The 21,540-nt window shown below is 44.8% G+C and overlaps 1 protein-coding gene across 3 annotated transcripts in view; it reads left to right on the forward strand.

Moving 5' to 3' along the window:
* ESRRB (estrogen related receptor beta) overlaps positions 1-21,540 on the forward strand; it is a 162,979-nt gene that overhangs the window by 103,849 nt on the left and 37,590 nt on the right. For all 3 annotated transcript variants that reach the window (XM_090033749.1, XM_090033750.1, XM_090033748.1), the window contains 2 exons: positions 9,195-9,604; positions 19,988-20,104. In XM_090033749.1, the coding sequence (XP_089889875.1) occupies positions 9,195-9,604; positions 19,988-20,104 (527 nt within the window). The remainder of the gene's footprint in view (positions 1-9,194; positions 9,605-19,987; positions 20,105-21,540) is intronic.

A 21,540-nucleotide genomic window follows, 5' to 3' on the forward strand; every position in this document is an offset into this window, starting at 1 on the left:
GTGTGAAGAAGAGGAAGGTAGCAAGAATGAGGATTCCCTACAGAAGACATCACTAGTAACATGCTGTAGAAATAGGCATAGGAGGTTTATCTAAACATGTCCAACTTTGTGCTGTTCTTTATTATTTTCGTATTAGAAAATTTAATTAAAGGCATCTTACAAGACAGTGTTTGCTACCTTATTTTTATAAAGACAATCTTTTTCCTTTCTTTAGTGCTGTTATTCCAGTGGCTCTTCCAGCACTTAATATTTCTGATGTTCCTAAGAGTGTGTTAAGCCATAGGCAGCCCAGGCATTGCATAGAAAAGAGGAAGGATGAAAGGCAGGAGAGAAGCTAATAAAGAGCTGAAAAAGCTTGCAAGTGCCATCCCATTAACCTAAGTCACCTAGCAAGATAATACAACAACTATTAATGAGTAAAATCTGCAAGTGTCTAGAGCCAAATTCTGTTTTTGTCTGCTGCCATTCTCCTCTGTCTGAAATCAATGGGATTTATAAATCTATGTCTAAGGGCAGGATTGGGCACATTAAGGGTAACATCACAAGCAATAAACAGCAATAGGTTTATGAAAGGAGAGAGCAGCAGACAATAGACTTTCTTGATACAATTAGATAATTAGTGGGCAAAGGATATGCAGTAGATAGACTCTCTGAACTGTATTCAGGCTTTTGACATAGATCCATGCAAGATCTTATTAGGGAAATTAGATCAAATTGGTTTGGATACAAATCCTGTGAAATGGATCGCAGAGTAGCTGACAGTGTGTAAACAGAGGGGCAAGAGACATTCTTTATCCCTCTGGGTGTGTGTGTCCAGGGGGTCAGCAGTAGGTCTGCCTTTTCTTTTAAATCTTCACAAATGATTTGAAGGAGCATGTAAAAAGTGCAGCTGTAATAATCACAGTAGTCTCCAAGTTGCAAATGTTAAAAATGGAGGGAAAGGAGTGGTGGGGGGGGAAAGTTAGAGGAGTTTGGCAAGATGAGCAGAAATTGGTAAAGTACGATTTAAAAAAACCCCATGGGATGAGGAAAATCCCCAAATGAGGTATTGTATTTAATGGGAGCAGTTATGTTCAGAAAAAAAAACGGGTGGGGATAGTGGTTATCAAATGACATTTGTGTGTGTATACACTTATATGCATGTGTGCCTATATATAGATATAGATATATATGATTGATATAGGAAAGAGAGAGTCCCACTCCATACAGCTCTGGTGTGATAGTACTTGAGGATCTGCATGTATTTCTAGGCTTCTCACTATAAGAAATTGGAGAGAATCCAGAAAAGGGCAACAAAGATGCTAAAGGGATTAGAGGGAATGACCTATGAGGAGGAAAGGTGAAAAGAATGAAATGTTTAGAACCTCTAAGCCTGTTACATGGGCACAGAAATAGTAACGGAGCTTCCTGTGCCAGCTCAGAGGAGAATTGGATCAGGTCTCTTGCCTTTTATATTCCTAATAAGGTAACTAGAGCCGAGCAAAATGGCTCCTGTTCACATCAAACTTTTTGTAGGAAAGACAGAAGTGTTTGGCTGCTGTTTAGCTCAAAATGTTGCTTAGGTGAGCTGTTTCCAATTTTTACCTCACTTTGTGCATTTTGCTGTCGCTGCCTTGGGTCCATTTAAAAACAACCACAAATGGTACCACTCAAAGACAGTTCTTTATCAGGTGTTTTCATGGAACCAGTGGAAAGTTTCTCATAACCTGTTGAAATTGTGTAAAGTTATTCACATAAATAAATTGGAGAAACATGGGCTGGATAAAACTACTACAAGTAAATAACTGGCTTAATACTAATAGCAGGAGGATTTGAGTGGAATTCCACAGGGTCTGTCCTGGGCCCAATGCTGTTCTTTGCATTTATTAACTATTTGGATACTGGCATAGAAAGTTTCTTGAGACAGTTTGCAGATGACATGAAACTGGGAAGCATTGTAAACATACTGGAGTATGTGAGAGCAATTCAGAAGGATCTTGACAGACTGGAAAGCTGAGTTATTGCTAACAGGCTGAAGGTCAATGCAGAAAAATGCAAGATGCTATACCTTGGGAGAAATAATCAAAAACACAAATACAAACTGGGGGGACACCTGGCTGGATGGCAGCTGCATAGAAGAGGACTTGGGAGTCTTGGTAGATCAGACTCAATAGAAGACTAGCTGAGGGAGCTAGGCATGTTCAGTTTGTGGAAAAGCTGCTTAAGAGGGGACATGATAAGTAGTCTTCAAATACTTGAAGGGCTGCCATAAAGAAGAGGGAAAGCACCTTTCCTCTCTTGTTGTGGAGAGAAGTATGTGGACCAATGGTTTAAAGTTGCAGCAAAGTAAATTTTAGATTGGCTATCCAGAAAAACTTCTTTACTGTTAGAACAGTGAGGCAATGGAATAGGCTGCCTAGGGAAGTTGTAGACTCCCCATCACTAGAGTTTTTCAGGAAGAGGTTGGACCAGTTGCTCCCTGCGCTCCCCTCCCCACACACTTTTCCTCTGTGTCATGATGTTTTTAAGCTTCCCAAGAGGCATTTGGTATAGGCTACAGCTAAGGCTGAGGACTTCAATTGCAGTGTGCCAATTCTCCTGCTAGGAGCAAAGCCAGAGGTTCTGGGCTAGAGGGTCTCCACTGCTCACAGTCATATTTGGGGTTAGGAAGGAATTTTACCTCGTGCTTAGATTGGTATGGACTTCAGGTTTTCTGCCTTCTTCTGTAGTGGGGGGTGTGGCCCTCTACCTGGGACCTCTTAAGCATATATTTAAAACATCTTATAGAAGTAGGACATTGGCTGCTGTGATTTCCCTGCTTCACCTATGGCAGGTTAGGGTGTAAGTCATTGTTGTGTCAGGGTTGAGGGTAGTCTTACGTAGAGTTTAGATTATGGTTGTATGGGTTGGTTTGGATAGGGACAGTCCCGCCTCAGGCAGGGGTTGGACTAGACCTCTGGAGTCCCAGCTTTACTTCTCTATGACTCTGACTCTCTCTATAAGTTCAACTTTGTCAAGCTTTTCTCAGTGTGCAGAGTTTCTGGGGACCCCAGCACTGTGCTAACACTGGGAGGTGGTGGGTTGTGCACATTGTGACAAAGCATATAAAATAAAAATAGAGGTCCAACAATGAGCTATGGTATTCTGGTTGCCAGTTCAATTTCTTGTTGAGACATGGAGCCTTTTACCTTTCGATCACCGATCCAGATCTGGCTTGCCCAGTAAGCCTTAGTCATTATTTATCACATTCTGTTGTTAACTCTCTGACCCATGAGAAAAGGCTTGGGGAGACACCAGTCTTCATTCTAAGGAACTGATGACAGCATCTGAAAAACCAGTAGTACAGGGATCTGTATATGGCATTCAGTTAGAGGACTGAACCAGGCCACGGAGACAAAACTCTTCTCTTGCTCCTCTAGGTCAGAACCAGGCACATCAATGGGAGAATAAGAGGAAAACCCAACCTTCTGCTCTTCACACCCAGCCTGTTCTGGCTCCAGTGTTCTGGGCTGTCAGTCCTCTACCAAATCCACTATTCAAAATATTTAAAAAAAAAATAAAAAAAGCTTGAGTGTTGAGAGCCATGGCTTCTTTTCCTGTCTGGCTTGTGCCAGGCCAAGAGATGGGCTTACCTTCGTGAAACTTGGTTACAAACCATTTTTGAAAAAGGAAACCTCAATATGGAAATAAAATGGAAGGCACTTCCTGAAATGTTCCTGAATCTCAGCCAGAGGGGATGCAATGCATTTTCCTATATCATATCACTGTGGAGGAATTCACACTAGTTAATGCTCCTATAACTACCCCTAGCCATCACAGCTCTGTTCCTTCAAATAGAGTTGGGATTTATATAATTGAAAAATGCTATTAGATTATGCATGGCAGCAAGCTGAGCATGGATCTTAAATGACTTACATGTGGGATAGGCTTTTCCAAGGCCGTGACAGTACCAACTGAGAAACTTGGTGCAGTGTTTCTCAGTACACTATTGGGTTCTTCAGCCCCTTTGAATCTCATTTCTGTTTGACTCAAATTCTCCCAGACCTTAAACTTACCCGTTTTCAGTATCCTTTTCTCAAATCATATAATATAATCTGCCACCTTCTGTTCCTCATTGAGTGTGTGATTTCTTGACTTCTCAAGATAGAGACTGGGATTCTAATTCACCAAACTAAATTTGGAAATTCAGCTCAGATCCCTGTCAGATCTTTTTCATAATCCCCAGTGCAATCCTGGGGGGCTTGCCTTGAGGTACAGCATCAGTCCCTTTGTCTGTCTGTGGTGCTAAAGAATCCTATGGTTGGGAAGAACCTCAAGGGTCATTTAGTCCATTTCTCTGCCTGAACAATGTGCTTTTGTACAATGCGCTATTTATAAATCATCCAGGGTAGATACCTATCTGGCCTCCTTGTGAAGACTGCCAGTGAAGTGAATTCCACAATTGCCCAGGGTAGCTTGTTCTGCTATCCTGCTGGTCTCACACTTAGGAATTTTCCCTGAGATTTGATCTAAATCTGCTTTGCTGTAGTTTAAATCCCATTACCTCGTGTCCTGCTATTGGTGGCAAGAGAGGACACTTTTTCTCTGTCTTTTTCATGGCAGTTTTTCAAATACTGGAAAACTGCTATTGTATCTCCCTCTTGATCATACCTAGTTTCTTCACCTTTTCCTCATACAGCTTGCATTTCATCCCCTTTATCCTTTTTTGCTTTCTTGTGGATCCCCTGCAGTACAGAGTAGGCAACTGTTGAGCTTCTGGGTCATGGCGTATGTGTAAGAGATCTAGCCAGGTACCTGATGGATCTGCTTGAATGGAGTCCTGAGACCATCACACCAGAACCTTTCACATGTACACCTAGGTAAGATCCTTATAATGCAGTCAGAAAAATAGCCACAACACTGCAGCTTGTGTCTTACTAGTACTGAATGGAGTGGTATTGTCACCTCCTGTCTTTTGTATACAATGCTTCTGGTAATACAACCCAGCAGTACAGTTACTTTTTGTTGTGACAGCATCACAATGCTCTGATATTGAGTTTCATTCTACCAGATCCTTCTCAGTAGTACTGCTATCCTCCATTCTGTATTTTATGTACTAGAGTTTTCTTCATTTGTAGCATTTTACATTTGTCTTTGTTGAACTTCCTTTGTTGTCTATACCTCAGTTCTTTAATTTACAAAGATCTCTTTGAATTATAATCCTATCTTTCAAAGGGTTTACAGACCCCTTCTCAGTTTTCTCATCTGCATTTTTGCTTGGTTTACTCTCTATCCATGTATCCAAGGGCCCAGAACAGCCCTTTGTAGAACCCCACTTGAGACCTCCTGCCAGTCTGATATCGATCCATTCTAGGTACTCTGTTTGCAGTTATCCAACCAATTGTGTATCCCCCACCTCCTCATAGTAATTCTATCTGGTCCACATTTCTCCAGTTTACTTTTCAGAATGGTGTGTGAGATGATCAAAACCCATACTGAAGTCCAGATATGTTCTGTCTACCACATTCCCCTTATCTACCTCACTGAGTTACCCTGTCAAAGAAGGAAATCAACTTAGTTTGGCCATGATTTGTTCTTAGCTCTACCATTATTGAAGCCAAATGCACCAGTCTATAATTACCTGGAATCTTTCTTTTCCCCCTGCTAAAATTGGGCACCATATTAGCCCTTCTTCAGTTCTCTGTGACCTTGCTTGTCATTTTTTACTTTGCTGACATTGCCAGCAACTCTAAGACTTCTCCAGCTAACTTCTTCAGCACTGTGGGCTGAATTCAGTCAGGCCTTGTGGACTAAAATTCATTGAAATTTGTCAAAAATTCTCTGACATACTCTTTACTTATTATTATCTGCTAGCCTTCCCTCTCTTTGTTTATGTTAATATCATTAGTTGTGTGCTCACAGGTTATGGATTTTCTTCTTTGTATGAAGACTGAAGCAAAGCAGATGTTGAGCGGCTGCACCATCTATTAAACTGCTGAGAATAACACACTTCCTTTGAGCAGCAGGGCCATAGTTTCTCTGGCTTTTCTTTTCTATCTGATTATATTTGTAAAATCCCTTCTTATGTTTCTTAACATCTCTTGCCTTAAAACTGCACCCATATTTTCTTCTTTGCTTTCCTGATTTTGTTTGTCCTGACTTTACTCTTTATCTAACCTAACTGATATCTCCCTTTTACTTTTCTCATGTGCTTTTCTCATTTCTTCCTTTCCTTAGAATCATGGATTCTATAAAACTCTGATCACTTTTTCCTAAATTTCTGACCACCTCCATATTTATAACCAGTTCATCCCTTCTGATGGATTCAGGCTTAAATTTGTGACTGAATTGTTTCCTCAACTTGCTTAAAGCAGGAGATTGTCCTCTGACCACCTTAAGAAATTGCCACCACCTTGCCTTATCTTTATAATTTTGGGTTTTTTTCTTTTTTTCTTCCACCCATCAGTTCTTTGGTATAGTAAATGGCAGCTGACATGGTTTTGTTTGAGCTTTACCTTTTGTTATTACCCAGCCATGATATTAAAGTGGTAACTGTTATTGTGTCAACTGGTCTTGAGATCAGTGATGGGGAGTGAAGCCAGCGGAGTTCAAGAATGCAGTCACCATGGCAGCTTTCATCTTTAATCTGGAGATGAGGCTATGGAGGCTTAAGGTATTTCCCAGCATATAGAGTAGTATTCTAATCCAAGCTAGTAAGGCAACTTTTGACGCTGAGAATTGTAGTCTCTTCAGCTGCATAGAAGATGAATGCAGCTTCAGTCAGCTAAATGTTTTGCAAGATGCTGTGCCCTGTAGTCCACTGTAGCCCTTTGCTGGGCAGAGCTTAGATGACCAGGAACTCTTCAGAACTGCCTCCAAGAAGGACTGATGGATGGACTAATGGATGGCTGTGTTCCTCTTTAGTATCACTGGTACAGAGAAGCCCAAGAGTGAGAGCTTCCAACTCACACTGTCATGGTCAGCAGTTTCTCTAGGTAGCTGAGCTGTTGGGCAGATCTACTTCAGGTGGCACAAGTAGGAGTTCAGACATGCTGGCCTAAATAGAGAATATAGGAAGGAAAATTAGGAGTCTTGGTTAGAACTAAGTTGTTGTTATTGTAGTCTTGAGACCACAAGATTCTTTGGGTACAATATCATGAAGCTGCTGCATATGTGCACACGTGTAGACCAATACGCAATCACAGCACTCATGTATAGAAATAAATAACAGCCCAGCCATCTATAGACGTGTGCTTTAATCTTGATATACAACAAAAGCTCTATCTTGTCCTCTGTCATGGCTTTACCTCTCTGGTGGCCGGATGTTGCTATGTATAAATTTATCAGGTAAATGGATTGAAATTAGAATTAGAAATGCAATGATAAAATACCTAGATAGCCATGATATAGTAACTACAAACCAACAGAGCTGCCTCAAAGGAAAATCATGGCTCTCCAGTCAAATAGAATTCTTTAAGCAGCAAAGAACCCCCACGGTATCATTTGTTTGGCTTTTCTAAGGGTTTGACAAATTCCCTCACAAGTGGGGAAACTCAGTAGTCATGGGATGAGAGGTTAAGTACTATTATGGATTTAAAAATGTCTAGGGACAGACATTCAAAAAGCTTGAGCCTGAATTGATTCAATCTTTGTAGGTTAGTCTAACCTGGCTAGGCTGAGCCATTTTGTAACTGTACAGACATGCCTTCTGGACTGAAGAAATGCAGGCATATGCATGCAGTGGCTCAGGCTAGAAGCTGGAGAGCAGGGTGGGGAGCACTAGAGCAGCCCTCCCTTCCCTTCCACAGTCCTGAGCTGGGGGGGGGCGGGGGAGGAGGGGTCTGTGGCCAGGCCCTGCCAGAATGCTTTGATTAGTGAGGGGTGTAAACCCAGACCCTGCCTGCACTGTCCCAGGCTTTTCCCCGCTCACTGCTCAAGAAGTAGGAGTATTGCCAGACCTGAGCCCCAGGTTAGCACTCTGAAGCAAAGGGCAGGGTGTGCAGTGCATGCAGCTCTTGATGATACTGTGCTTTTCAATCTCCCTCTCCTTGCTTCTTCATACTGTCTGCAGCAAACCTGACAGGTGAGGGAGCCAGCAGGGAGCTGATAACAGAACATTTATCAGCCCATCAGCAAAGCAAAAGCCTCTCTCATTAGTTCAAGCTTTTCTTAAACAGCTTCTTCCAAGGAAGGAATGGAGGGACATTACCAGCTGACCTGTTGATTCGCCCCAAAAAGCCCTAAGCGGGCACTGTTCTGGCTGCCTGTCCCAGTGAAATTGGAGACACACACACAGACTCCTCTCAGCATGAGCTAGCATATCACATGCCTACAGTCTGTTGGGGTGGGATCTAGGCTATGGAAATGGGGGAGGGAGGCAGGGGGGATCCCTGCTTCAGCAGTGAGGGGTGGGGGGGAAGCCAGGCAGACCTTGCTGTGCCTGTGGCTCCACCGGAGCTCTGGATAGGGACCAGAGGGGCAAGGTCAGGCCTGTTCTCTGCAGAGAGCAAAGCCCAGCCTGCAAAGCATCTGGGATGCTGGGAGACTCTGGTTCAACTTAAATCAGCAAGGGGTCTGGGACAGACATTGCATAAACCGGTTTGACCCAAATAAATTATCATTTATCAGCTTCTGCAGCCTCTTTTCCAGAGGGGATAAGAACGGATTTACAAAAAGAAAGAAATGAACACAATAATGTACACTTCTTATTGCAAGTGAATTTACAATCTGAGACAGTCCCTTCATGTCCATTCCTAGGACAGGATGACGTGAACTCTGCTTGCTTGAAGCAGTGGTAGGGAATCCCAGACTGAGGGACCCTTTCACATGTATGGCACTGCTGTAGATCTCCTCAGTGCAGAATCTCTAGTGTCTCCCATCCCCAAGTGTTCTTAATTGCAATCAATTTTGCACTACTTGTAATGGTGGTGACCGTGCCTCTTCATCAGATTGTTTGCCACAATTTGTGTTGGTCTGAAAATTTCAAATGGGAAAGAACTATGCTGGGGATGTCCAATACCTTTGTTAACAAGAAACAGAATTGCAACCCCTAGCAAACCAGACTGATGTCCTTTAACAAGTCAGATGAGACAAAAGGCAGAAAGGACTGGGGCAGGTTGAACTAGCTTGAGATGATTGCAACTGGATCAAAGGCAGGAATGGGTTGGACATAATGGTGACCATGCCCTGCCTGATATTTCTGCAAACTAACAAGTTCCTGTGCTCTCTTCCCGCAGGCTGCTTGGCAGGATGTCCACAGAGGAGCGGCACCTCTCCTCCAGCTGTGGATCTTTCATCAAGACTGAGCCCTCCAGCCCATCTTCTGGCATTGATGCCATCAGCCACCACAGTCCCAGTGGCTCCTCTGATGCCAGTGGTGGCTACGGCATCACCATGGGTGGCCACTCTAATGGCTTGGACTCACCACCCATGTTCAATGGTGCAGGGATGGGTGGAGGGTCCTGTCGCAAGCGCTATGACGACTGTGCCAGCGCCATTATGGAGGACTCTCCCACCAAGTGCGAGTACATGCTTAATGCCATCCCCAAGAGGCTGTGCCTGGTGTGTGGGGACATTGCTTCTGGATACCACTATGGAGTGGCTTCCTGCGAGGCGTGCAAAGCCTTCTTCAAAAGAACAATCCAAGGTACAATGGGGTGGAAGGGGAGTATGAGAGAGTGAGGCAAGATTTGCTCCAGAGGGGGCCACTTCTGGTAGCTGCAGATGCAGGCAAACACATTAGGAGATGCCTGCACTCAGAATCTTAGAAAATGAGGGTTGGAGGAGCCTCAGGAGGTCATGTAGCCCAACCCCTGCTCAAAACAGGACCATCCACAACAATATCATCCCAGCCAAGGTTTTGTCTAGCCAGGTCTTAAAAATCCCCAAGGCTGGAGATTCCAGAATCTCTCTGGGTAACCTGTTCCAGTGCTTTACTCCCCTCCTAATGAGAGGTTAATAAAGTTTTTTCCTAATATTTCACCTAAACTTCTTTTGCTGCAAGTTGAGACTGTTGCTTCTTGTTCTGTCAGCTGCCACCACTGAGAACAGTCCAGCCTCATCCTCTTTGTAGCCACCCTTCATGTAGTTGAAGGCTGCTTTTAAATCTGCGTCCCCCCCACATCGTCTTAAAAGCAGCAGAAGCCAAAGCCAGCAGGCCCCCTGCTTGTGGGTGCAGCTTTATAGGCAGAGAAGGCCTGCTGCTCCCAGAGCTGTGCTACTGCCAGTAGTTTTTTATTCGTGTGAGAGGACATGATTGAGTTCTGACAGCTGAACTTTATAGCATAGATAAAGCCTTAACTTCCACCCCCAGCAAAGCTCTGCCAGGCTTCCAACCTTTTCCCTGGCCCCATGTGAAAAAAAAAACCTGGATGTGAACTAGACTGCTGTCCTTTTGCAGCTCAGGAAGTGTTGTCAGGTTCCCAGCGTAGCAGGAGGATCATGACACATGGCAAAACTGCTTTGCTAAATGCTGCTGTAACACATGTAATTCCCAGGAGCTCACCAGCTATGCAGTGAAGAGCCAGAGCTCCCTGTTTCAGGAGGGGACCCTGACCTATTGCTATTAGGGGTGTTGGGAAGTGGGGGGGGAAAGCGGGGGGCAGAGCTTTGCTGTCAAAGGGTCTTTGTTTGGCATAGACTTATCTGAAGAGCAGATTCTTTACTTGCAGAGGGCATCAGAATAGGGCAAGGGCCTGGTTAGTGATTTGAACTGGAGCAAAGCTTGAGGGAAAGAGGGAGTGTAACATAAACCCATCAATCCTAGTTTGTGCTAGTGAGTTTAACTTTAGAAGCAAAACAGGCTTCACTTAGATGCAGAACGGTAAGTGCAAATACAGAGCCAAGCTTATATCTTTCCTTTTTGAACTGCACAACACCTAAAGATTTTAAGCTGCAGTTTTCAATCACCTAGTAGTTTTGGAAACTCAGGGCCAGATTCTGTTTCACCTGTTGATAGATGGACGTAGGTGCCTAAGCGTGATTCTGTTTCACCCTGCTTCAGTCCCTGAAAAACAGTTCATATAAAAAGGAAGTGGGCCCTTCTCCTTGCTGTAGTTTTTTGTATCTCAATCTTAAGAGCAAGGTGATGGTGTGTTACAAAAGTCTGCAAAAGTAGATGTGTTCATGGATTTTCAAAACTTGAGTAGGATGGTACAGAATTGCACTTAGTACCTAAATTCACTTACTCAAGTTCCTTTACTCCCATGAAATGAATCAAAGATACATGTGAGAAGGGCACTTATTATATTTAATTCATTGAAATATTGGTCACTTGCACCTGATTACATCCCATCCCTGCAGACACAGCTATAGGGAGCAACCTGTGGGGTGGCCTGTTTATGTCTCATCACTAACACGCTCTGTAGAAGTAAATATCCTACCTGCCCCAGAGAGACGCATTGGTCAGTCTGTTGGGAATTTCTTCTCTCATTATAACGTTAAGAGAGCATGTGCATCTGCTGGGCTTTCTATGCAGTATTTCCTAGGGTTGGATCTGAACTTTTACATCCATTCCTGACTGTCAGCACTGAGTCATGTCCTTCCAATTGATTCATTTGCTATGTCTGTTCTGAACAGAAAGATGTTAAAGGCAGGTGATGACTTAAGACCTGAGGCCGGGGCATCAGGGGACACTTATACGGGAAGAGACTGAAAGGTTAACTTTCTAAGGGAGCAGCTCCAGAGAGCTTCTGTAACAGAGAAGACAGCTTGATCTGTTAAGCTTCCAGACAGGACGGAGAAAGGTGCAGCGAACTTGAGGAGTTTCAGGATGAATTAGAGGGGAGAGGAGGATGGACAGTAATTGGAGCCTGGAGCAGCCCATGTGAGATGCACAGCCTGATTTCAGCAGAGGGAAAGAGAAACTCCTTTCAGTACAGCATCCTTGCCTGCTGCTCCCTAATTGATTGCCTGTTAACATGTAACAGATGGGAAGAAAGAGTTAAGTGAGGATTTCTCTGTCTCGCAGCCCTCTTACAATGGCTTGGCCCAGCAACTGGGGAACTGCAATGCCCTTCTCCATCAGAACAGCAGAACTCAGCCTCATGCAGCTGAGGTGGAAGTCTGTATTCCATCAGGGTGCTGAGAGCTGGAGAGAGATAGGCAGAAGTGGGGAGGAAGCAGGCCTAGGTTTTGGTTTGCAAACCAGTGAAATAGGCAGATTCTAGGAGCAGAAAAGACTCCTGTGCAGCATGCATTGAGCTGAAGACTAATTGAGCTGTGAGGTGTGAGCATAGCTGGAGGCAGAAGAGCAGAGATAAAAGCACCCTTTAGATACCAGTAAGAATTTCTAAATCAGCATCCAAACCTCTTAATATGCCTTTTTGCATGTGAGAAGCCTGCAAAGTGTGTGGTATGTGTGCTGGGGTATAACCTATCACATCACTTGTTAGCATAAAGAACCTTTTTGTGGCTATGATGCCCAAGAGGGGTAGTGCCTAGAGCTCCAGTAGATTCCACAGCTGTGTGCCTGCTGCAAGAACCTAGGCAGACAGGTGCCATCTGGAGGTTGTTTTCAGTTCTGGTGCTGACGTCCTTCACGGCCTTGGACAAGTTAGTTTACTCCTCCATGCTTCCGTTTCTCAGTCATCAAGACTAGGGACAATTCATTTGCATGGGATAGCTAAAATAACAGCAAGCACAGGCCAAATGCTTGCACTGTCCCATAGTCAACAGACTAAAGAAGATGAGGGCTTTGAACTGTAAGGCAGAGGTTCACCTGAGAGCACAAGTCATTGGTGCTCCACAGCTGCACTCCCTGTTGGTTTCAGAGTGGCATTTCAGGATGCAAAACCCAGTGGTTTGGGAAAGGAACATTTGTTGATCCTCTCGCTCCCTGTGCCAGTGCCCCACTGTGACCAGGGAGGACACTCCTTTTGAAGCCTTTTTATTTAAAAGGTTGACAGAGCTTGTTTTCTTATATCAACTTTAGTACTCACTCTTCCCCCTAAGCTGCTAGACAGCTAGAGTTATGATTTGGGGAACATCTGAGCATGCTGTAGGAGTCATCTCTTTTTCAAGTTGTGGGAGAAGATGGGCTTAAGGAATAGGAGGGTAAAGGCTCATTATAGACAGGGCCAGTTGGAATTTTCCCATCACTGATTGTCTGCAGCTTAAAGTGCAGACCAGCTAGGTTATTGTGTAGTGGATGTTCAATAATTGCCATATTTTCTCACATACAATATGCACCTTTCCCCCAACAACCAGCTGCTGGAAATTGGAGTGTTCATTACTTGTGAGAAATACAGTAAGAGCAAGTTCTGCCATTTATTGGTGAAACCAAAAGTACAATCTGACAGAGAGCAGAACAGTGAGGATGCTTTATTCCCTAGCTGCTGCTACTCAATTACTTACGATATGGAAAGTTCTTTTTTCCCTTCACCCCACCTTTCAGAAACAAGGTATTATGTTCTGGTGTGTAGCAAATACGATATTTGTAAAACTAAAAATGTCTCAAAGCTCCAAACAGGCAATAAAATACATTTAAATGGCTGTACTCCCCATTCCCTTTCTAGTAGATCACCATGTATTGTCCTCAAAGGCCCCTAAAAGCCCAGCAAGTTATATCACAGGTGGTACTTGATCTTGCAGTTAGTAGAGACCCAGAAAAAGACGTGCATTTTACATCCTGTTCTAACGGGGCAGATTCTGGATCTTGTAAACCTCACCCTCAGGCCACATAGCTGAACACAATTGTCATGATGCAACACAGAAGATAGGTGATTTTTGAAACAGCTGGGGCTTATACCATTTAGGGATTAAAATATGGACAATGCAGCTCATTCACTTCCCTGGGGTAGGTAGGATGATTTATAAAGCACTTGTAACAAAACCAAAGTTTTCTAGCGTTGCTGGCTGATGTTCTACTTTGACTGGCCACTGGGAACTTCAGAGCAAAAACCTAAACTACTGATACTTGCTGAAGGTGAATCCCCTTGGCAGTGGACAACCTATGACAGGACTGAGCAGTTGTGTTTCCTTCCAGTAGAGAAGAGTGGTACATGCATGCGAGTGTTCCCACTAGCCCTCTTTCATACTTACCCCCTTTCTGGGTTATTTTTCAGCTCTAAGGTCACAGCTCAGCAAGAGAAATGTTTAGGAAGTTCCTTTACAGCAGCATTGATACAACCTCAGTGTTCTTGCGTGCTGCTGTCATCTCTTGGCAGAATCCTCCTGATACTGCAGTCCACCAACTCTGACGAGATGGCCAAACCTGCCTCCGAATTCTGTTGTTTTTATCTGAAAAAACAGACTCTTGCTAAATGCAGACTTACAAAGGGCTCTCAGCAGGGTAGTTTCTGTGGGGCCTGTTAAATTATTTATGTTTTCTTGTTACATTCCTATGATCATTAAAATACAGAAAAGCACAATAATGGCAAAGTATTGCGGGTCCTTGTCCTGCAGGCTATGGCATAGGCACAGACTCTGGTGTTCCTAGGGTGTGCCACTGATTCCAGTAGTGCTGTGTGGGAGAGCAGAAGCTCATCTGCCTGGAGCAGTTAAAGGAGTGACATCTCTGAAGAAACTGTTGACTCCAGCTTTATGCTTGTGACCACCATGATGTCATCAGACACTCTTGATGCTCTCATCTGCTTTCCAACTTGCAGTTCCTTGTTAAATATTCCATCCTTTGCTACCTTGAAACTTAGGCTGCTGAATCTATATGTGTGCACCTTAGTAAGTCTCCTAATTTTACAAAGTGTGGATGGGAATTGCAAGATGCTCTGCATTTTTTTAAATCAGGCTGCTTATTTAGATGCCCAAGTATAGGTTTAGGAGTCTTAGGATCTTAATCCTTTGCACTCTTTTCTCTCAAATGACCAGATTTTCCCTCAGGTTTTCACAACTTTTGATGCTTGAAGTTCCAAACTAAAGGGGACATTTGTGATAAAGTTAAACAGAGTCAACCCTGCAAACTATCAGTGTTAACATAAAATGAGCAGGAAGAGGAACTGGTGCCTAGGGAGAGGCATTGCTGAACTGGAGCCTTTACTGGTGAAGAGGTCCCGCTAGATCATTTCCAGTATCTGATCCAAATAAGTAAGTCCAGCAACTAAACTGAAATCAGAGATGAAAAGGTAAGCAGTGAAGGGGGAAGAATGACAGAAGAGGATAGGGGAGCATGAAAAAGACAACTCAGGGCTAAAGCTGAATAGCTTTAGTTTGAGGAGCTTCCCCAGAAACTTCTGTGTCTGATCCCTCAGACATCCCCCCAGTAAGCTGGAGATGTTTGCCTGAGGGCAGGATCAGTATAAGTGGATAAGCAGAGGCGCAGTCCATATTGGGCCTTTCACTGGCATACTATTTCTGAGCTCATCTCTGCAACAGAAGCTCAGTAGACCTCTTAAACAGGAGCTTTGTGGGATGCTGCCAAGTTCTCAGGGCCCAGGGGAGCATTCCTCGCTCCTCCCTGTCCCAGCAACACGTTCTTTAGACACAGTGAAAAGGTGGAGTTGTGCAGCTGCAGCTGGCACTCATGCTTTTTTGCAGGCACTTTCTCCATATTAGTGCATATGAGTACATTGGAAATTATGCTACACACTTCTTGGCAGCCACTGGTTCCCATTTTACAGAAAATGAGGTCATTTTAGTGCTCTCCACCATAAAGAAATCCCACTATCTAACATGTTAATAGTCCATTGCCCGGTCCTAGCATCCCCCAGCTGAAACCCCCCAGTGTACATTTCAGGCATTACTGAATCCAAGCTTGCAGGCCCCTGGAAGGTGGGCCAGTGTTCACTCCCTTTTACAGCAGGGCTAACTGAGAGAGGATGTTATTTGCCCTGTGTGGCCACAAAACAAACCTATGGCAGAGCTAGGAAAAGGGCAGAGCCTTGCTTGAATTGCTCTGCCTTCAGCAGTGTCAAATCATTTCTGAGGTAAATAACGTACAGTGATGTCAGGGGAATCCCACCAGCTGTGTTTGGATCAGAGATAAACACGGGTTTAAGCAAAGAAAGCTCCTGTAATGAGGGGCAGTTCAGAACACAGCCTCTTAGAAGGTCAGCCTAACCCCTTTTCTAGCCTTCTAATACCCAATGCACACGCAAACTTGCCACAAACGCATACCCATGCATACAGGCTCTCATGCCTGAGCAGAGGTGCACTGTTCTGCAGGGAGTTGCTGACCTGCATGGCCTTCTCCCTCCTTTCCCTCCCCCCAGCTGTCACAGCGTGCCCAGAGTCCTGCTAGCCTCCCTTCCCCAGAGCACCCGAAGCATGGTGGCTGCACTGGCAGCATGACCGCCAGCCACGGAGAGCCTGCTGGAATTCCGATGAGTTAATCTCATCACTTTATCACAGGGCACTTACAAAAATTACAAGGCAGTATGAGCAGCTCAGCTGTGCTGGCAGCCTGCCACAGGGCCCATAAAAGAAATTGAGAGACAAAAAAAAAAAAAAAGTTAAAGAACTTTGCTAAAGTTGGGAAGATAGTTGTTTTTCTTGGATGAGTTTGCTTGGCTGACGCTGACTGCGTCTTTCTCTCCTCTGTGGTGTCCTTATTTCCTCCCAAACTACAGAGCACTGTCAAGAAAAGGAATCTTCCTCTGCTATAGCACTTAGTCCTGCCTACAGCTGATAACATGTTTTTGAGCCAAGTGTACGCCCGATGTAATTCTGCGCAACTGAATGGCGTTCTCACCCCAGTGGGGGATTCATGTCAGAGGGAGCACAATGAGCCTGATCCTCAGCTGGCTTGGCTCTTTGTGTTTGCACACAAAGTAGGTATAAAATTGCTGCTGTTCTGATTTGGTGGCATATGCCACCTACTTTGCACAGGTACAAATAAAGGCACAAGGCAAGAGGCGGGGAAGAATCTGTCACAAGATATGAAAGGAGCCTAGAAGTAGATATAGAGCGTGGAAGTGGCATAAGGAAATTCCAGCTTCTGGGTGTGTGGTTTGGCTACCTGGGGAACATGTAGGCAAAAAGTCTGCTACACAAGGGACCACTGTTTTGTCACTTTGAAAGGCTGGCCTGAGAGGTAATGAACAGGGTTCAAATTGTACTTTGACTGTGAGGCCTGCAAAAAAATTGGGCTGCCTATCACAAGCCCTAATAAAATCAGAGACACCCCAGGTTATGATTTTCAAATCTTACAAGGGGGGCTCCTGTTTCTTATGAGAGATGGGGGGTCAACCCTCCCTGAGCTCCCCTGTAATTCAAACCCCGGTGACGAGCATCCCTGGGCTCTGAAGTGGTTGCTGTGCACAAATGTCATTGACACATGCATGGACACACTAGTCTTTGCAGGTTAGGTGGTTAGTCTGATGGTATTGGAGCTTACTCAGGATGTGTCCCAGTGTCTTGCTTGACAACTGTATCATCAGACCAGGGTCTCTGGGAAACTCCAGAGTCATCCTTCAATCAGCATGTGGTGAGTTTGAGCCATAGCAGGATGAGCCATTACTGTCCATTTGATATAAGAACACGCAAAATGCATAGCAACACAATAGGTTATAGCTGCATAATGAGATGATTACTTGGTGCCTGATGCAAAACAGAAGTGATAGCCATACTCCAAACTTGTGTAAAGCAATGGGACTTGTCGGGGGATGAGTCCTTGCTTGGAAAACAGGAAGGCAGTATAGACCCAATTCCTTGGGATGAGGCTGCTTCATTTCCTCACTTGTATGAGCTTGTGGCCAGGGCCTTGAGGCTTTTGAGCCTTTGGCTTCCTGGGTGCATATATCTAGAGGAGTTCATTTATGACCTTGGGATCAAGCCTGAATCTTAATTTCCATTTTTCAGAGATATTTGATATTTGGCTGGATATTGTCATTCAAGTGCTGTCATTTCATGAGTTACAGACGCAACAGAAGCTACTTGTGCACTGCTTTCTGCTTCTGCATAGTGTCTGTGTTTCAGGGATGGCAGGGCTGTGGGTGTGCAAAAGGGCAAGGCCTGAGAAGGCAGCCATCATGGTGGAGATCAGGGCACAGGTCATACAAGACAAGACCGAAGGCAGAAGATCCACATCCTAGATGCAGTCAGTCCTTATCCTATGGGACTTACAGTACTCCTGGCACCAGGTCACCCAGCAGGGTCTAGATTTCTCCAGCATAATACTGGTGAATCCCATGGTGCATCCTTCATTTTGAGTCTCCCTGCTCTGTCCATCTTTAGCACATTCCCAATCAGCATCTTGATGGGCTTTAATTAAACTTCACCTCCCTCATTCTAGGTGGCTAGTGGGTACTATTGGACAGTTGCCATTAGACAGGGGTGAAAAGTCTTGCCCTAGACCACAAGAGTCCACTGCAGTTCCAGTAAAAGAATCCAGGGATTTCCTGCTCCAGCTCCCCAAAGCCAATCTCCACCTACCATCTAGTTGGAGATGGTAGAATCCAATGGTCCTCAGTCCCTGACCTTTGTTCTCATGAGTTAATTTACACTCCTTGTCCGGACTGTGAGTGGGACTTTGGAGTCTGAATCACTGATTCCTGCTCCAATCCATCAGAAACACAATCCTCCCCAACTTGAGTGTCGCACCAAGAAAACCTGATTGAGCATCTCGTTCTAACCACCAGCCTTACTGCCTCCCTTAAATACATTATTGCCATCACATCGTTGTCAGCTTTGGATTACAAACCTCCTGTTTTCACTCCACATATTGAGCAGTCCACTTAAGAAAAATCATCTCTAGAGGGAGTGGCAGGCAGTGAGACAGCTGTCTCTCTGCTTGTTGTCTTCTAGGATTAAATAACTGTTCTGCAACTCCATGACCTAACATCACAATACTTTCATCTTTGTGTCAGGCCACTGCATCTGTGGCTGGTGTTGCCTTCTTGGCTCATGGTAGTATGCAGTGCAAGCAGGCATAAACTTGGGATGCTTCTTTTGCCCTTTAAGCCTTGGAAGTGAAAACCAGGCCCATAGCAGTTGAAGAGAAAGATGACTCCCAGAAAAGGGTGAAAGTGAAAAATGTGTTTGGAAACATGGGGGACACTGTGCTGAGCTAAGGGGCAAGAGGTAGGTGTGGCCAGGGGTCAATAAAAATGCAGTCAGAGATTATGGAATGGGAAGCTCCCATCTCCTTTAGTAGCAGAATTCTCAAGAGAGGACCTATTTGCAACATAACCAGGCTCTTTCTACCTTCAGTAACCAGATCCTTGCCAACGGTCACTCAAGTTCTGCCACATCCAGGACTGGGTTTCAGGAGAATTGGGTCTAGTTTATAGTTTCTGATTATACTTTTTCATGATTTTAACCCCAAATCAGGCCAAACTCAAAAGCATTCAGCTTGCAGTGTTCGGGTTGATTTGGACCGTGGATTCAAACTCAAGGTTTGGGGGGGCCAAATGCCATACACAGTGAAACCAAAAAGAAGGTTTGTATTCAGGTCCCAGGAACTGAAATGCATTAAACAAGCTTATCATCACAAACCCAATGCTTTCTTTGCCCTGTAATGTGATGGATCACAATGCCCTATAGCCACACTGGAAATAGCCTTCTCCAGCTCCAGAAGCAAAAGATGGGAATGATCAGACCCAGTTCTAAAGCGCAGAGGAAAGCACAAACCTCATGTGAAATGGTGGGACTGGGACATACCCTGGAACTGAACTGGGCCTGTGCTAAGTGCTGGCCTTTCAGGCCCAGGGTTACAGTAGTAAGTGATATATGCTTGTACTAAAGTTGTTGCTTAAGTAGTAAACAGTGGGTCTTGCTTACCATGGTATCATATGACTGAAGACCTGGCATCTACAGTCACCCCTGCAGGCTGGATTTCTACTGAAGCTCCAGGGCAGGCACTGCCTTTTCTTCAACATTGCATTTGTACAGTTTTTTGACAAATGGGTCCCAGCCTGTCTACTTACCCCAGACGCTCACCAGTGACATTTTCATTAACCACTCAGTCTTGGGTGTATGAATGAATGAATGAATGAATATGTAGCATGCATGCTGGTGATGCCTGTGGCCTGTTGGGCTTTACCCAGCACAAACCAGATGGACTGTACAAAGGCCATTAAGGCAATACCTGCCATTGAAGGAGGAGAGCAAGAGTGACTCTCTGTCTGTTTGATTGCAGGGAACATTGAATACAGCTGCCCAGCCACCAATGAGTGTGAGATCACAAAACGGAGGCGCAAGTCCTGTCAGGCCTGTCGCTTCATGAAATGCCTCAAAGTGGGGATGCTGAAAGAAGGTAAGAGAGAAGGGCCAGGGACTTGGGATGACTCACTCTCCTGGCAGGAGCCTGATCCTGAGTGTGACCTTGCGACAGTCCCTAGATTGGCTATATGTGAAAAATCCCGGTCTTTCCCAATGTGAAGGCTTTATAAACAACTCAGGGTAGGTAGGGATCTACTTCTATCAAGAGACAAGATTTGGCTCTTTGAAGCATAGTTCTAGTTTCCAAAGGCAGAACAACAGCAGAGAAGGAAGGAAGCAGAAAGCAAAGTCTGAGATCAATCAGGGAACATATGGTAGGAAGCAGAAAGCAGAGGAGCGGATTGGGCAGGGGCAGAAAACAGAGCAATTGTTTAGCCAGGGGAAGGGGATTGGAGTGATGCTCAGGGAGGGTGCAGAGCTGATTTGTGGTACACCTGTCAAAAAGATTGGCCCTCATTGAGCTAGGGCATGACCATCGATAGCATACAATTCTTCTCTAAAGAAATCCCAGACAAGAAAACATGCCTGAGCAAGGTCATTGCTGTATCCTGTTGGCTGAACCAGGACCTATACAATGGGAGTGGGGGTTTTAACTAAGGATGGCTCGTTAAAGATGAGTAGTCTGGGCTGTTTATGAAGTATGGCAGGGTTCGTGAAGCCATGTCACAAAGTGCAGGGAGAAGCTTCCAGCTGTTCCAGTTTGAGGGGAGGCTTTAGGAACATGGTAGGAGGCACAACATTGTCCATGAGCTGGGGGTCCCTCTGCCCTTTGTGCCTGAGTCTCTCAGTCTATCGATCCACTCAACGCTCTCTGAACAGCTGAACAGTGCTTGGCTTCTTTCTTATGCTTCTTCCCCCCGCTCCCTTATCCTCATCCATTCAAGGTGAACCACTGGGAATTCAGTGGCAATTAAACACATTCTTATGGATTGACTTTAAGGCCTAATTTCCCTGGCATCCTGCTGGGAGGGGAGAAAGGGGGAAGGGAGGAGAGGAGAGTCATTGCCTGGAGCTCTCTGCATTGCTATATCTGCCTAAGCATGGCAGCCTCAGTCTAACCACAACAAATAGCCACTGGCTACAGACTACGCAAGTCCAACGTGCATGAGCCAAGGCAACCAGTGCACTGCTCACATCCAGTTGCACCCTATTAGCAGCCAGTGATGAATTGTAAAATGTTATTAGAGTTTGCATTACTTGCAGTAGGGTGCTCATTTTTTGAGATGCTGATTGACAGCAGCTAGTATTGTTAGGAATGTAGATTAGATTTTAAACCTTGTCTGTGTGTTTTGATGGATGTGTAATATCTATGGGTAGAGATCTTCCTACCATAGCTGTCCAGCTACCAATCTCAGAGGGGGCAGACCATCCATGACCTTGCTGTTGAAGGTGATGGAGTTCAAGTAGGATTCAGAGAACATACCTATTTGCGGGGTAGGAAAGTGACCCCTTGATACCTGATTTTCTGCA

This window comes from Crocodylus siamensis, chromosome 2 (assembly GCF_052110815.1).
Source record: "Crocodylus siamensis isolate JL-2025a chromosome 2, ASM5211081v1, whole genome shotgun sequence".
In the NCBI taxonomy this organism is placed as follows: domain Eukaryota; kingdom Metazoa; phylum Chordata; order Crocodylia; family Crocodylidae; genus Crocodylus; species Crocodylus siamensis.